General features: G+C 41.9%; 1 protein-coding gene across 1 annotated transcript in view; it reads right to left on the bottom strand.

Annotated features, from left to right (window-relative positions):
- The window catches only part of LOC130179228 (receptor-type tyrosine-protein phosphatase N2-like), a 231,040-nt gene that overhangs the window by 48,069 nt on the left and 166,083 nt on the right, over positions 1–16,888 (bottom strand). Inside the window, exon 13 of the mRNA XM_056392074.1 lies at positions 10,534–10,746. Within this exon, the coding sequence (XP_056248049.1) occupies positions 10,534–10,746 (213 nt within the window). The remainder of the gene's footprint in view (positions 1–10,533; positions 10,747–16,888) is intronic.

Below are 16,888 nucleotides of genomic sequence, written 5' to 3'. Positions count from 1 at the left end.
TTCTGTACTTGAGTTCAAAGGCTGAAAAGCAACAAAGGTAAAAGGGGCGACTTTTTGCTTAATGAGCAAATGTGACTATGAGCGGTGGATCCAGGACACAGAAAAAAGGATTCGTTATCAAAACTGGCCTCATTAATGTGTCGTGACCTTCAGTAAGGACTTGCTTTGCTCCTGTGTGTAAATCACAAATTATAAGACCACAACAGTGCCATGAGCTTGAGAGTAAAGTCAGGAGAAGTGGGCTTTTAAGCAGTCTGCAGACTGAGAACATCTGGGCATGCATGATGAGTGAGTAAAACTTTTTTACAAAAAGACACAACCTCCAACTGCTGTGTACTGGCCAGCTTCCAGGGTGTCAGTGGAAAGCAGCGTGCATGCTCAGCAACCCTTCCCTGGATAAATAAAAACTGCGGCTATATCTGCCAGTGAGTCTCTCAGCATCTAATACAATGTCTTTATTCATACATCAGAGCAGACTGTCATTTTCTGTCTGCTGGATATGTGACCACAATGAAATCTTGTCACCACGTCAAAGTTCTCCACGCCCTCTCCACATGACTCCCAGCTGGAACTGCCGCAGTGAATGACCCTACCGTTCATAGAGGAGACAAAACACTGACACGGACGATGTTGCTCTGGATGTAGAACTACAATTTTACTCACTCTGCATGTTAGAGAAAGATTGTAAAGGACAATGAGACTTGGACATCGATGCCGGTTAAAACTATGCTTCACTTCCTGCTCTTACATTTGTACTATAAAGGACAGTATCACTTCCTTGCTTTGATTTGTTTTGACATTTCTAAAAGTAGGTAAAACCTTTTCTAAGACTGATATCTATACTAATGTTATGATGTCATCATGCACATCTGAAAATCAAGAGAAAAGCGTTATCAATTTTGGTGGGAGGAAATCTTACTTTATTATAGAGAGAAATTCAACAGTTCCCACAAAAAGCAGCACTTTGCAACAGGGGGGAGGAAAAACTCCCTTTTAACAGGAAGAAACCTCCAACAGAACAGGGCTCAGGGTCGGGGACAAAAGCTTGCAACACTACATACTGTAGGTCTTCGTTCATAAGGCTAAGAGTCTGCAGCCATGCTAGCAGCTCTGTGAGGCTGTACGTAAGTGCTTTGACAAAATGCTAACATCAGCATGCTAACATGATCGCAGTGATAATGCTAATAACATAAACCAACCAAATTAAAAAAAGTGAGGGATCATGAATGAATAAATGAACCAAATTGCATCCAATAGTTGTTGAGACATTTCACTGACTAACCAGCACTGCAATATATCTAAAGAATTTCAAAATAAAGGCTCAAGTTAAGTTATAGCAAATTAAACTTTGCCTGTTCCCCCCTGAGCTGATATAAGTCAATGCAATGCAGTAATAAAAAGAGTGCTTGCTGTGAACATGGCCACCTCCTGCTAAAGAGGATTTCTAGGAACCAGTGGATTACATTTTCAATCCCTACGTGACGTTTAATACCACATCAGTAATCAATACGTCCAATCATCGTAAGTCATCCTGTGTAATCCTGCATAAGCACATCACATCACTGCGATGCAACGTAACGGTGAAGTTAACAGAAGACAACAATAAATGTCACCTGACCTTTTTATGTGAACCCATGCATCACATACATCAACCTGCGAGAAGACCTGGGCTGAATCTCAGTGGGAATCTGTGTTTCTTAATGAGAGGGATGCTGATGATTAACTAACGGCGTGTTTGATTGACGGTGGAGGTAATGTGAGCAGGCCTTCATTAGTCTGTATCTGATCTGACTGATGTTCTCGTTGGTCGGCGTGCTGACACTGATCTATGAGCTCGGACACAGGCTCATAAATGTGTGCAGATTATTAAAGTGCTTCGGGACCAGGCCTAGAGATACTGACAGTGCTGCTGGTTGGGGGGAGGCAAACACAAACATGCCTGCATGTGAAGGAAGAGAGTGCAGACAGACACTATAGGAAGCACTGAACCGGAGCTAAATATATTCCGCAGTGCTGTATTTATAGACCTGGATTTTGCGGATGTTTTAGTCCTTGTATATCCAGAACGCCAGTGTTTTGTAAGCTTGTAAAAGCGGCCTTGTTTTTCTGCCTGTTTAACAGTGTGTGTTAAGTTGAAGGCAGAGCTGAAAAAATGAATAGATGAACAGAAAATGATTCAATAACAACTCTGATAACTGTTGAAGACATTTATCAAAAAAAGCCAAAATCATTCACTGGTTTGAACTTCAGCTACTTCACCAACTACTCAGGTCATTTTCTCCACATTGTTTTTCTGTATTTCAGCGTGAGCCAAAGCATGATGGTATATATTGCTTGGTTAGTGACCATCAATTGTACACTACTTTTACCAAGGCATTGTGGCACTATATAGGGTATAATAATTCTCACTATACATTTAGACAGCACTACAAAATGGTGAACTAGCTATATAGTGGACTATAGAGGGAGTAGTGAGTGATTTCGGAAACAGCCATTCGTTTTTGATTGGAATTGAAAGTCTAACTGACACTGTGATGTTTACCAGATGTTGGGTTTTGCTCACGACCAGAATGTCTGTTTTTTAGATGTCAAGATGCTGGTGGCATGAGATGTTGGAAGATGTTGGATTTTGGTTACTTAGCAACACAACTTAAAACCAACAAAACTTCAGGTATTCGACCTCAGATTAACATTGTCATTAGACCCGACGTCACAACCTACATTCAACCATATGTCAATGTCTAATGACGTTGATGTCCAGCTGGGTGTGATGTCCCAAATTTCTGGCATTTAATAGACCAAAAATGATTAATTGATTAATTATCATCAAAAGATTATCAACAGATGAATAAAAATAATCATTAGTTGCAGTGCTAGCTGAAGGGTTATAAAGGTTTCATTAAGGATTATTAAGTTACAAAATTTCACCAGTTAGCAATAATATTTCAAATATTCCAATTCATTATATGGCTTTGTTAAATGCTTACTCCTGATTGGCCAATAAGGCACATCTGATCATCTTATACCTATATTTGTTTCCAACTCTGCCTGGTTCCAGCAGAGAAACGGCTTCTGATGGTCACAATCAAACTGTTTTACGATATCACTTTAATTCATTCAAATGCTTGATTATTAGTTGGAGGCCGAATGTATTCATCAAACTGAGTTGTTTCTCTATGGTAACAGATCGACAGAGTTGTCAGTTGAAGCTTGTAAATCATCTTATCTTGCAAAAAACCATTGTAATCAATATTCCATACCAAATGAGTAATGTCTTTAATAGTTAGCTGCATGATAACTGGATAATGTAAAATGAGGCTTCCCATTAGGACCGTAATTGATGCTGTTTCTGGCGTAATGACAACTTCAATGGATCTTATACCCTATTTGAAGCATGTAGGCTACAGAAGTGTAATGTAGCATTGAGAATTCCCTGCAATGTCCCGCTACACTGTAATGTGTGGTGGCTCACTTGTTTTTACCATATATGTCCAATTTGAAAAGCCAGTTTGGATTTTTTTGTGACAGCTTCCAATATCTGATATATTTGATATTATATTATATTGTTTCAAACAACTTGGAACATTAAAACTCTCTCGACAAAGAATATTAAATATTCACAGGCTGTTGTTATAGTTTAGGAGAGGAGTTTCCATGATACAGGAAGCGGATCAATTTAAAATCTTTAATAAAAGCACAATATTGGCCCCATAAATCGGTCTAACCCAACCCCCCCCTGACTGTTAACCGCACCAGTTTGTCTGGCTTCCTGTCTGAGCATCTGAGTTATAGCCTCCGAAACACAACATGGAGCCCAACCAGGACACCACACTGTGGCTGTTTTGTAAGGGAGGGAAACACATGATCAACGGCATTCATATTTCAACGAGCGCACACGGTGAACTTTGCCGCAGCAGCAAATTCTTTTATGATGTAATTAAAACTTCTTAAAAATGGCTCCCTCCCCCACGAGAACCAATTAGAGGACAAAAATGCAAAAAAAAATTGAAGGAACAATATAACCCAGGACATGTTTAGTGTCTAAACAGTGCAAATTTATAGCGCCTCTGAAGACACAACACCTCCGTTCCCCCCGAGCTGCGTCCATACAAACACCAGTATCTTTATTTACAGCGCATTAGTTTGCAACTGTACACACTTCACCAGGTGGTGAGATGAGTCACATGAATCATTTTCCAGCTTTGTCTCAATTTTGCCTTTAATTTGTGAATTTACGCTGTAAATGACAGAGAAGGTGAGACTGATCATTAGACCAGCAAAGACACTTCAGGGCTCTATTTTAATGATCCAAAGTGCACGGTCTAAAGCACATGGCGCAATGAATTTAGGGTGCTGCTTGTGCGTAACAGGCAGAGTGAATGTGGGTTTTGTGCCCGTGTAGTAGGCACATATTAATGCGTCCTTAAAATAACAGTGACATACTGCGCCACTGACTTCAGACCAGGTGTTTGTTGGTCAATCGTCTTCTACTGTCTCAAGATAGCAACGTGCCAACAATGTATGTTTGCCATTTCAGCAATGAGGGCACTTGATGGGAAAATGACAACTGTGTCGGCCTGAAAATAGCAAAATAGTGTAAGATAGGGCCCTCAGTCTGTATCATAGACCATCTGTGTCATAGAAATATCCTCAATCAAGATCCTGAATGGCTTTGTACTCGCTGATTTCAGTAGCTCATACCATTGGATTTTAGTAATTGCCAATGCTTTACATTACTGTCTGAGTTAATAAGAGTGATTCCCTTCATTCTAGGAAATAACTGGCTTTAGGTCATTTTCAGAATTGTATTAAAATCTGCCTGTAGAGCTTTGGAATTCAATTTTTCTCCAACATTACATCATTGTTGCAGGGACTATTTTATATTCAAGGACATTCAGTTTTTCAGTCTCCTCCCAAACAGTGCAATGCAACAAATGAGAAAATTACCGTTTCCAGGACATCCATATTATCTTACGTTTGTCTTCTGGATTCATTTTTCTGACAGAAAGCTCATGAATGAAATGCAGTCAGGATGTTGGCGCATCCATTCTAACAAGTGCATTAAACTTTGGCAATAAATAAAGGTGGATGAATGTTCACAGTGATTGATTACCGATGTCTAGCAAGCTGTAAGTCTTTTCAAAATTGATTTTAAAATACAATAAAAATTAATGAAAACAAGTGTCTGTCTGGAAAGAAGAAAGTTGATCATAAAACTGATGGCAGAATTTGAGAAACACTCTGGATTTTTGAAATAACTGAAATGTCAAAGGACAATTAAGCTCCGGCATAAAGTCACATCAATGCAGAAGGATGAGACAGTAGATTCAAAGAGAAAAAGACCTCATTTGTCCACAGTGTCTAAAATGTATTCGGCCTGAGACACAATAAAAGCCTTTCACACAAATACCACTAAAGTAAGTGCGAAATCAATGAACACCGCTAAGGCACAAGGAGAAGGACTTTTTTCTTACCTTAAAGGCAAGAAAAATATGAACACTTGCTGCTGTGGAGTTGTGTGTTTTTAACAGACCATGTGTGCCTCATCAACTCTCCCCGCATGAATAAAGGTTAAAAGAAAAACCCCACCAACCCCCTCTCATGGGCATCAGGCCAGGGAATCCACTTGATGCCACATGACCGACACGAATCATGCATCACCTCGGGGCAATGGCGGGCGAGTCAGTGTCAGGAGGCGTGTGCCACCCAATGCACCCCTTCTTTGTAAAAAAAAAAAAACAAACAAAAAAAAAACCCTGCTAACGGGGAGGAAGGCTGGGTTTGGGGGGTTGGGTGTGCCAGCAGGGCCCATCGGGGCCCACAGGGGTGCCTCTGTTTACATGCCCTTCTGACCAAAACAAATGTAGGGGTCTTCACTCGAGTGCTTTGCCTCTGTGCTTGAACAAACAAACAAATAGAAGGGGGACATGATACAATATGGTGGAGTGGAGGGAGGGAGGAAGGGAGGGTGGGGGACGAGGAACTGAGGGAGTGAAGAAAAGCCAGAGGAGACGGCATATAGGACAGTATTTAATAAAGATCCAGCACTGATACCAATGTCTCTGGACTGTAGCTGAAAAAAAGCTTTTACACTGATAATCATATTTAAATGTGATATCATGGCAAAAATAAATCTATTATATATGTATTCTTAAGCCATTAAAGAGTAAAAAGTTTGATTAAGGGATCAGTAAGTAATAAGTGGACCTTGTTGAATATTGTTTTAATTTAACAACATAATTTCACATACAAACAGTAAGAGAGGCATGTCAGTCTCCATGGACTCGAGTCTGACCCACGGCCCTTTGCTGCGTGTCATCCCCTCTCTCTCGCCCTGACTTTCCTGTCTCTCTCTCACTGTACTGTCATAATAAAGGCAAAAAAAAAAAACAAGAAATATCAAGACTGGGATAAATCTTTTCGAGGTAGTGTGTGATGAATTCTGGATTATGTTCAGTGATAATCTTCAATTGCCAAATCTTCTGGCTGGTAACTACAGTGGTTTAAAGTCTAGAGGGGACGGGGCAGGAAAAGATGGCTGCCATTGTTCCAAATAGCAAACATAAATTATTGGCTGGAGATGGGACACATTATTATAATCTTAATCTGCCGCTACATGCTCAATTGTACATTGCAATGTCCCATACATATAGTGTTATACTTATGTTAAATATTAACATTGTTAATATAAATCTATTGATTAAAGCTGTAAAATATTGATTGTAGCCACTTTACTGGTCCCATGTTCTAGTAAGGAACGCTTTATTAAGAGTTGAACTAATTTTAGTTGTTAAAAATGATTCAGTCATGATTTATGGACTGTTAGCAAGCAACCTAGCAACATTTAGGTCGCTGGGTTGTGACAAAACCTCTTCTATTTGCTCATAAATATTAGTGATAAACTAATAAATGCCTATTAATTTCTCACATGTAGGCCACCGAGTCTGCAGTCACAAATGTCAATAATTCATTAATAAATGCTTCTTACAATAAGCCACCAACTCTCCAACTGTAAATGATGAAGTATTCTTGATGAATGAGGAGCTATCTAAAAAGATGTGACAAGTGTCACACAGGAGGAGTTTGCAAAAACCCAATGCAAAAAATAATCATCTATGAGTTTTATACATTTTGACTAAGTGACCTTTCAGATCCACTAAAACACTGCAAAGCCCCAGTAACAAAGTACATCTACTTGAGTACTGCACTTAAATCTATTTTTCGAGTATGTGTACTTTACTTTTTTTTTTAAACTTATGACTTTTACTCCACTAAACTTACAGACAAATATTGTAATTTTGACTCCACTACATTTCTGCAATGAAGTTCTTGTCACTTTGAAGCAGAGCAGGAATGAGCTCTTTTATTTTCTAAAAGTGTGATCGACCATACACTGTGTTTGTCACAGGAGAAAAACCAATCACAGCCAACAGTCACACAGTCATGTTGTGTGTGTTGACAAAAATATTTATGTATTTCTAAAATCAAGTACTCCAGTACTTTAACTCAAGTAAAAATTTGACTGAACAACTTTCACTTGTATTGGAGTCATTTTTGACCATGAGGATCTGTACTCTGACTCAAATAATGCAGTTGTGTACTTTGTCCACCTCAGCAAATCTCATTGTTACAGTTATGAATCCCAGTAATGTCTCACCAAAGTCAGTTCAGACAGGGCTTCCCCAAGACAAGCATGTATGATATGTAATCAATCAAATTACATTCTAACAATCATATCAGTGGAGGACGGCAGTGACTGGAAACAGTCTGGTTTTTAATGAAAGGATGTTATCAGCAAACTGATGCATTTACTCGAGACAGGGAGAGAGAGGATGGAAAACTGAAGAAGACGAGGAAAAAAAAAGGAATTGACTCTGAGAGAAAGGAGGTGTGGGACAGTCCGGGAACCAGAGTTATTGCTTGCTTGTTTAATCTAAACTGAGATGCAATGGAAATGTGGTTTGCACTTATTCTCTGGCAGTGTAAAGATGATGTTATCATGCCAGTGAAGGTCCTTGAAATTGAATAAAGACAGAGAGAGAAAACAGAAAAAGTGAGAGGCAGGCCGAGAGAGGCAATCTGAGAAAAAAAAAAAAAAAAAAACAGGGAGAGAAAAAATATCATAAAAAACAAGTCATTTAATTTCATTTTGTGTCTTAAAAACTTGAGAATATGCAAATGCATTGAGATATCTCTGACAGATTCCAAAGCATTTTTCATGTTTCAAGAAATTTCATGGTGTGGATGATGATATCTTTAAATAAGATAATAATGCTTCGAGATAAAATCTCGATTTGTGGAAAATCAATGCGAAAAGTTGAGTTCCAGTGCAATCAGGTGCAATGATCTCATCCTGCTGGCGGATAGTTTCTTCTACTTCGAGGGAAAAGATGAAAAAAAAAAGACTTTTAGGAGCAGATAAAAGTTTGAATCAGATGTAAAGATAAACCGAAGGCGACGTCGTAGACTCCCATGTCGACAGCGGAGTAATCCAGGGACCGACTGACTGACTGACTGACTGACTGACGAGCATCATCCGCCATCTCCCCGCCCAGCGCTCCGACACGCTGCATGCGCTCCTCTGTCGACGCCTGTCAATCATTGCCTCCTTTGTCAGTATCGGCCAATCCCATTTCGCTGTTTCACGGGGACCGTTTGATTGACAGGCTGGGGAGCTGAGGAGTGGAGAGCTGAAGGTGGAGGGGATTCGGAGGGACCTGGTGGCACAGTGATGTGAATGGAGAATGGTGTGTGTGTGTGTGTGTGTGTGTGTGTGTGTGTGTGTTTGACAGCCAGCATGAAGGAGCTGCAGTAGTAAGGCCGTCAGGCAGCCTGCCGCTTCCTGTCTGCTTTTAATTGCATGTAGCCCTAGAGACTGCACACACACACACACACACACACACACACACACACACACACACACACACACACACACACACACACGCACGCACACACACACACACACACACACACACACACAGACAGAATCCAGCCCAGGGAACCCCTTTACACAGCAGTGCTGACAAAGAGACGAGGCTTACACGGCTAAGATGGGAGCTGAACACTGAGGTCTTTCACTGAGGATGACGACGGCTCGCTGTTGAGACTCGATAAAGGCGACAGAGGAGGGAGAATCGACTGGGAGGTGCTCCGGGGGCCGGAGCAAAAAGCAGAGGCTGAGTAAACCTTCCTGAGAACCAGCGTTACCAAGGTTTTTTGTGAGCTATTAATCAGATGAATATTGCGCAAACACAGTCTTACGTGTGAATTTTAATTAGCATCTTCCAATTAGAGGCTTAGAGCAAATCTTGGAGGCAAGTAACCGTGAAGATAAGTTTCTCGCACTCAAAGCCGAAATGTCAGCCTGTCTTTGGACAAGTCGAATGTCGGACCTTTCAGAAACAGCTGGGTGGTTAAATCCTGTGATGCTCATCCTCAATATATGTCATGTTTCCATCTTCCTCCTCATTGCTAAACAAAAATGAACATCATGAATTTTTACAAGTCCTCTGTGCTGAGGTGAAGCTCTGACGCAGCAGCTCAGTCTATTTCAGAAGTTAAAAATCCCACGAGAGGAGCATGAAACGTAAGCACATAGGGGATGGGCTGGGCTCATTATAAAATCAATGCTCACAGGACCACTCTCATTTAAAAACATGGTGGTGAAAAGGTCAGAGAGAGAGAGAGAGAGAGAGAGAGAGAGAGAGAGAGAAAGGGAAAAATCTCAATCTAATTCCCTTTGCTCAAAAAGCCACTTAATATTGGATTCTGTAAATTAAATTTCACACCCGGCTATTCCGGCCAAAGGATAATTACAGCAGGCAAGAGGAAGGAATGGAAATGACTCGAGGTGGAAAACCTGTTGGATTGGTGATATTGCTTCACGTCGCAAACAACCGAATTACAGCAGGGGATTAGGTTACAGTCAGTAAATCACCACACAGCATCAACCTGGTTACAACATGTCAACATGAAATAAAAAAATGGGGTTGATGTAGTGAGGCAGGATGAGGTGGAGGTCACCAGAGTAAAAGGTGTCAGCCATCGACACCAGAGATGTGAGGTAGAAATCACATAAAAAGGCTCAACACAAGACGAATCTGGACAAAAGTTGGGCTTTAGAAATATCAAACAGCCTGTAGTTTAACAATATATGGTCTTTTTAAATTACTTTGGAGGGAAAATTCTAGTTTCTTTTTTCTCCTGTCGATTTTGCATTATCTGAACTGTACTTGCCATAAGAGGACCCATCCTGATGCTTATTTTTCAAATGATTGTGGGGACAAATAAACGAGTGATTCTTCTATGTCAAATTCTGCTTAACTTTTACAACTTTTTTCTTGTGAATTCTTTGATAATTTTTACCTCTAAAATGATTGCACTCCAACAAGAGAAAAACATCACTCTTTGGCTGAACTTGTTGCAACTAAACCCACATGTCACATGACCTCATTTTAAGGGCTCACAAGCACAAAAGGTTGGCTAAATCTTTTGTCAAATCAAGCTCCCAGGCTGCGCAGTAACACCTCCTACCTGATAGGTGGCGGTAGCATCGCTGCCGGCGTCTGTTCCCAGGTTGGTGAGCTTCTCCTTGAGCTTGTGGTGGGAGCGGTGGCGGAGGCAGTAGACCACGGTGGAGGCCAGCAGCACGCCCACGATGCACAGGATGGACACGACGGTGAGGATGAGGAACTTGGTGGACTCCGCCTGGCTGTACTTGGTGGGGATCTGGCTGATCTGGCTTCCCTGCGGGCCACAGAAGAACAGATATAAAGCGTTAATAATGAGGTAAATGGTTGTGGCTGCAGCTCAGTGGGCAGAGCGTAGTACTATCACAGCCAAGACAAGAGCTTCGATATTCATCCACTGCGCTAAAAATGTCTGCACTCGTGATGGAAGCAGATGCTCTGGAATAAACAGCAGGGGTGTAAAACTATGTACCTAAAAGTATGCACGTTTTTCAGTCCCGCCAAAAACTACAGCAGGTGATTTCACTGATCACTCAGACAAGAGGAACTAATCTACAGCATCATCTGGCGGAGTGCTTGATTGGAACAATCCTGCAGACTCTCATTGCTTCATGGCACACGGTTTGATACTCCTGGATTAAAGCATCCACCAAACGGTCCAAAAGAAAAAAACAAACAAAAAAAACCCTCACTCTAAAATCCTGCATTTGACAAAATAATCTCTCTGAACCGCTTTTAAAAAGCATTAATTATTTTTGCTTTCATATGATTCTCCCACAAAAAAATGTTTGATTCTGCATTAGGAGATGATGGCGTCACACGGCTCTTTTCTTTCCTTTTTTTTTTTTTGGAAAGACATAAATATGCATATCACCCTGCTCGATGAAAAGTATAATCACAAGCGTTTGTTCCACCATCTGTGCCCAGAAGTGCATAGAATGCATAAACTCCTGTTTAGCAAAGCATTGTGGGTGTCTCCAGACAGCTCGACACACCACCGACTGCTATACTGGAGGAATTTTCTACCAACAGAAGTTCTGCCGTCTTGAGCAGGTGCCTCGCCAGTTTCGACCTCGGCGGCGCTTTAATCTGGCACGTGAAAAAAAAAACAAAACAGATCCTTCAGCAAACAACCTGGAGATGAAAGATTTCTTTTCACACAGTCTGCTGGTTAAGATAACACAATAGATACGTACTGTATGATGAAAGTCGCTGAACTGCTTCTCTAGTGTGTCAGAACCAGCACAGTGATAATTTGAGAGTGGAGGGGAGAGGGGTAGGGGTGGGGGATTGGGGGGGTGGTGGTGGAGGGTTGTCTTATTGAACTGTTCATTATGAGTCTCTGCTCACTGTTCATTTCCAGACGCCAAGTGAGCTCACGATAATGGGCCCTGTTGCGTTTCACCTGACTACTAAGAGTTAACAATGGGCAGCATAATTCCCCATTATTACACACTGCGTAATGATCTTGACAACAAAGAGCGAGGCAAGAGAAGAGCTGCAAATTGCACTGCCAATGACAAGGCCTACAATTCCTCCTGACAAAGAGTTATCAAAAGAAATCAATAGCAAGAAAAAGCTTTTCTTGACTCGTCTCTGCTTGAATCCATTTTTTTTCCCAGAACAGTAAAGATGAATTTCCCCCCTCTATTTTTTTTTTTTTTTTACTGGTAGAAAAATGTAAACGCCTGCTATAGCTGATTATTCTCTTCCTTTGATAGCACTTTTCATGCTGCACATTATGCATGTTTGGTATTATTTTGGTCCCGGAGGAAAAGTGTAGAGAATAAAATCCTGAGGTGCTGAAGCTCACAGAAAGGCAGCAGGCTTGTCTTGAGGGTAAAAAAAAAAAAAAAAAAAAAAAAGGGGGGGGGGTTAAAAAAAAATCCTCAGTGTGCCTCAGTGGTAGAGGTCACAGAGATTAGGCGAGGTGCGGCGTGGTGAGTTAATGGAAAGGAGGCTTTGAAAGCAGTAGGGGGGGGGGGGGGGCAGCCCTGTAGAATCCCTCCTGCCTGCCTGTCAGCACAGAGAAACCCTGAGACCCTGGGAGGTGGGAGAGAGAGCGGCTCTGCCCTGCACACAGATTGTTGTGGAATTCTTGTGAGGTTTCAGGGAGTGACCCCCCCTCCCACACACACACACACACACCACCACCACCATCACGACTACATGATGCCCCCCCCCCCCTATGATTTCATTCATTGCTGCTGCTGCATTCAGCACCTGATAAAGAGTGCCTGCAGAAAGACCCACAATAGGGGACAACAGTTGTACGATGCTTTGTGGGGTGTCCACTCTGCTCGGGGGAGCTCTAAGCCGTACTGTAAAAGCTGGTTGCATAGTAATGTGGTGGCCTTGAAAGGAAACAGTGGGCGTCTGACTGGGGCGCCGCACTGAAGAGCATTTTCTCACTGCTAGGAAAAAATTTAATAAATATATATATATATAATTTTTTATTTATATATATATTTATAATAATAAAGTGGAACAAAGAAAAAATGTGAGAAATTCAGCTCTGAACTACAGAGCATATAAAAGATTTATCAACTAGTAACCGCAAGTTACAACTGAGGTTGTTCATGAATCTGTAATAAACATAATGCAGGGAGTCTGTTTGTGTTGGATTTGTATGGATGCAGATATTAATATTGCATTAGACATCCATTTAAAAAAAAAAAAAGCAGATACAAGTGATTGTGGTCTGGCTGTGTATTTTTAATGTTTCTTTTCATTAATGCTGTCTTAATGTAACAGATCGCACCAGAAGCATCATAAACAAAAGTAGCTGAGCAGTAGACTGTACTGTGTTGTGGGCCTGGTGAGGCCATTAATAATGCATTACTGCTGATTCCACATGCTTCCACTGCAATCATCTTTTGCAAAATGTATTTTCTTTTTTTAAACCCACGGATCAAATAACTTCATTTGTCATTTTACTCCCCGAGTCATCTCATTGTTTTGTCAAATTAAGTTTCATGGAGAGGGATTGCATCTTGCTCGGCGAGTAATGGCCCATAATTCAAGGCTCTAACTGTAACAGCTCAGTCATCTTTCACGGGACAGATGCCGGCGTTTCCAAAGCACACCCCCCACCCCCCACGCCCCCTCCCTCCTCACACACACTCATACACTTATTCTACCTCCCCCTCTTGGTCGCTTTATCATGGCTGCCTCGCATGTCTGTCTATTGATTCAAACAAATGTAGCCTGACCCCAACTGCTTAATCAAGTTTGGTTGCAGTTGTTAGTAACAGTAAAAGGGATGGAGGAGTGTGTGTGTGTGTGTGTGTGTGTGTGTCATTAAGAGAGAGAGAGAGAGAGAGAGAGAGAGAGAGAGAGAGAGAGAGAGAGAGAGAGAGAGAGAGAGAGAAAGAGAAAGTGAGAGAGAGAGAGTTCGGTGTGTGTGACTTGATAGTTTGCAGCTATGAAAAACGAGCAGCCGTTGTGCCGGCGCTGCAGAGGCAGATATAGCAGAAATTTGCAATGATTGAAAATCAAATGTTTGCTCAGGGTGGGAGGTGGAACATGCACACATGAGCCAACGTGTGTGCAGCCATTACTGTCTAACCTTTTCACTAACATGCACAGTGAAACTGTGTTGTGTTTGATACATGCATCTGCACACAAACTCCTATTCTCATCATCAGTGTGTGTGTCAGATATACTCTGTATCCGATAACAAGTTATCTGCTCGGCCCTGCAGCTCTGAGGCCTTTCACTCTTCCTCCTGTGGCTTAGCACTTTCAATCAAATGACATGCTGAGGGCTGGATGTGGAGCGCCGCGGCGCAGGTGAGCTGCAGCTCATCGGAGGGAAATTAAAAGGAAATGGAACATTTGTGTTGCTGGTTTGATTGTAGGTAAGAAGGAATAATCAGTATCCAGACTCTCTAGTAGACTTCAATCTGGGTCATTTTTTTTCCTTCTTTTTTTTTTTTTAATCATACGACGCTGGTTGTTTCTGGAGAAAAAAATCAAACATATGGATCAAGTCTATCTGAGCGAGCAGCTGGAAATGAAAGGAAAATGTTGTCTCCACCAAAGGCACAGGGGAGAAGGGAGTTCCTTTCATGCCTCCACCTCTATTGTCCATCTGCTCCCGCAAAAAAGCGATTGTACTTGCAAATTCTTCATCTCACGTAGGCAAACGTGATTTGACATACAAGTGTGCAGCTCCTACTGACTGACTGTTTCTGAAAAGCATTACCATAGTCCGTCAAGGATGCTGGCTGGCTGGCTGACTGTATACGCTGCTGGGTTCAGCCCTTTTCAGCAAATATCAGACACACTCCCTACAGACAGACGGTCGTCTTTGAACAGGAGGGGGAAAGAACAAAAAACGCTCGGAAAGAGAGGGAAAAAAATGTACCGTTGCAGCATATCTTTGTAGATTTTTTATTTATTTTTTATTCCTCCTCTGGTGAATTTTTGAGCCAGTTTTCCATTAAAATGGGCTCCATCCTCACTGGGAGTGATGTGTAGGTAGCGTTCTAATTCATCGACTTACAATAATCTGCTTTGCAGGTATTACTACTTAAGAATATGTCACTAAAATCAATTAAGAAATTAGATTTAGGTGGAATCAGTTTGAATAAGTGTGTGTGTAGTTTTCAGTCTCTGGATTTGAGATGGGGGGTTAGTGGCGGAGGGGTTACGTCTCCTGGTTGGTGTGTGTGTATGTGTGTGTGTGTGTGTGTGACAGGGTGTATATGTGTATGTGTGTGTGAAGGAGGGGGGGTGTGGATTAGCCAGGCTCCCATAGACAAAAGGCAGATGGATTTGCACGGCTCTGGCTTATTCAGGATGGGTGAAAAAAGGTCAGAGGGAGAGCGGCGGCCGGCTATTGTCTTCCATCACCACGACCGCTGTAGGAAACAAAGATGTGTCCCTCACCTCTGATTCATCCTGGGCCTTTGAAAAAGTTCAGCCGCGGTTTTTAACAAAACCTTTCAGCACACACACGGACAAACACACACACACACTTGCACACATGTAACTAACATCACTCATCAGTGTGCTTTCATATTTCATACACTCACAGCTGCAGGTGCACACTTTTAGGCGTGTAATTTTTCACTCACCCACACACACTCAAACACTGCTCATGCTCGCACTTGTGTGTATATGTGTGCACGCTGCACACACAAACACAATTGCACTTAAGCGAAAAGTCCACACACACACACACACAAACACACACACACACACACACACACACACACACACACACACACAATTGAGGAAAAAGCCCAACAACATGTTGTAAAATGTATCTCTCCAATATTTACAAATCTAGGAGAAAGACTATTAATCTCACTTTACATGCTTTTCATTCGCATTATATTTAAGCAAAAGAAACAGTGGGAACAGTGGGAATCCATTTCTCAGCAATATCACACACTGCATACAAATTAGGATCCTCCTCCAAGTTGGATATGTACTTGCAAAGATTAAAAATACACAAGTTTGCACTCCAGCTGTGCCACGATGCAGCTGGAGAGACTGAGAGCAGCAGTAAATCCCATTAAACTGTATGTTATCAAAACGGTTACGGTGAGATGCAGCTGCATGAAGCCCGTTGACGAGGGCGCGCCGTCAATCAGTGTCTAAACTCCACGGATACTCCCACTGCTCAATCACCTCTGCAAATTTTACTTTTTGGCTGAGATGAGTCCATTTCTGAAAATGGAGTGAAAGAATTTTTGGCCACAAAATGATACAAATAAAAAAAAAAAGGCTGCAAGAATATATTTGAAAAAATATATATAAGGGTCTGTGCGTAAAATGTGCACTCCTCAATCCAACAGAGGAATGAATGAGGAGAAGAGCCACAGCAGGACGGACTCATCGTTTTGGGTATTTAGTAAATATTTTTTGGGGCAAGAGGCAGAAGATCAGCCGACATCAACATGCAGAACAACAATTAAATCTTACCAAAAATCCATGGTGAGGTGATGCAACAGACACCTCCTCCCGCGTCTATTTCCCATTCCACTCCGGCTGCACCGACACCACCGACTCAGAGACAGCAGCACACCGGCGGAGGAAGAGGAAGAGGAGGAGGCGGAGGAGGAGGAGGAGAGAGTGAGTGGGAGAGAGAGAGAGAGAGAGAGAGAGGGAGTTTCATCTCCTCCCATCACCCCCTTTTTCTCTCCTTTGAAAAGATTTTTTTTTTTTTAAAGAAAGTTCCCAGCTTCCTTTCCTCCTCCTCTGCCTTCTTCTTCTTCTTTCTGCCATTTGCCTCATCCGTTACAACAACGAAAAAAGAGGAAAATGCACCAACAGATTTCTCTCCAGTCTTTTCCTTGACGCAACTGAGCACATGCTCTGAGAGGAGAGAGGAGAGAGGAGAGAGGAGAGGAGAGGAGAGGAGAGGAGTGAGAGGACCACTCGGCTCTACCACTTCCACAGAGAGGAATG

The sequence above is a fragment of the Seriola aureovittata genome, chromosome 12, assembly GCF_021018895.1.
Source record: "Seriola aureovittata isolate HTS-2021-v1 ecotype China chromosome 12, ASM2101889v1, whole genome shotgun sequence".
Taxonomy (NCBI): domain Eukaryota; kingdom Metazoa; phylum Chordata; class Actinopteri; order Carangiformes; family Carangidae; genus Seriola; species Seriola aureovittata.
This window is presented reverse-complemented; position numbering and strand designations above follow the sequence as displayed.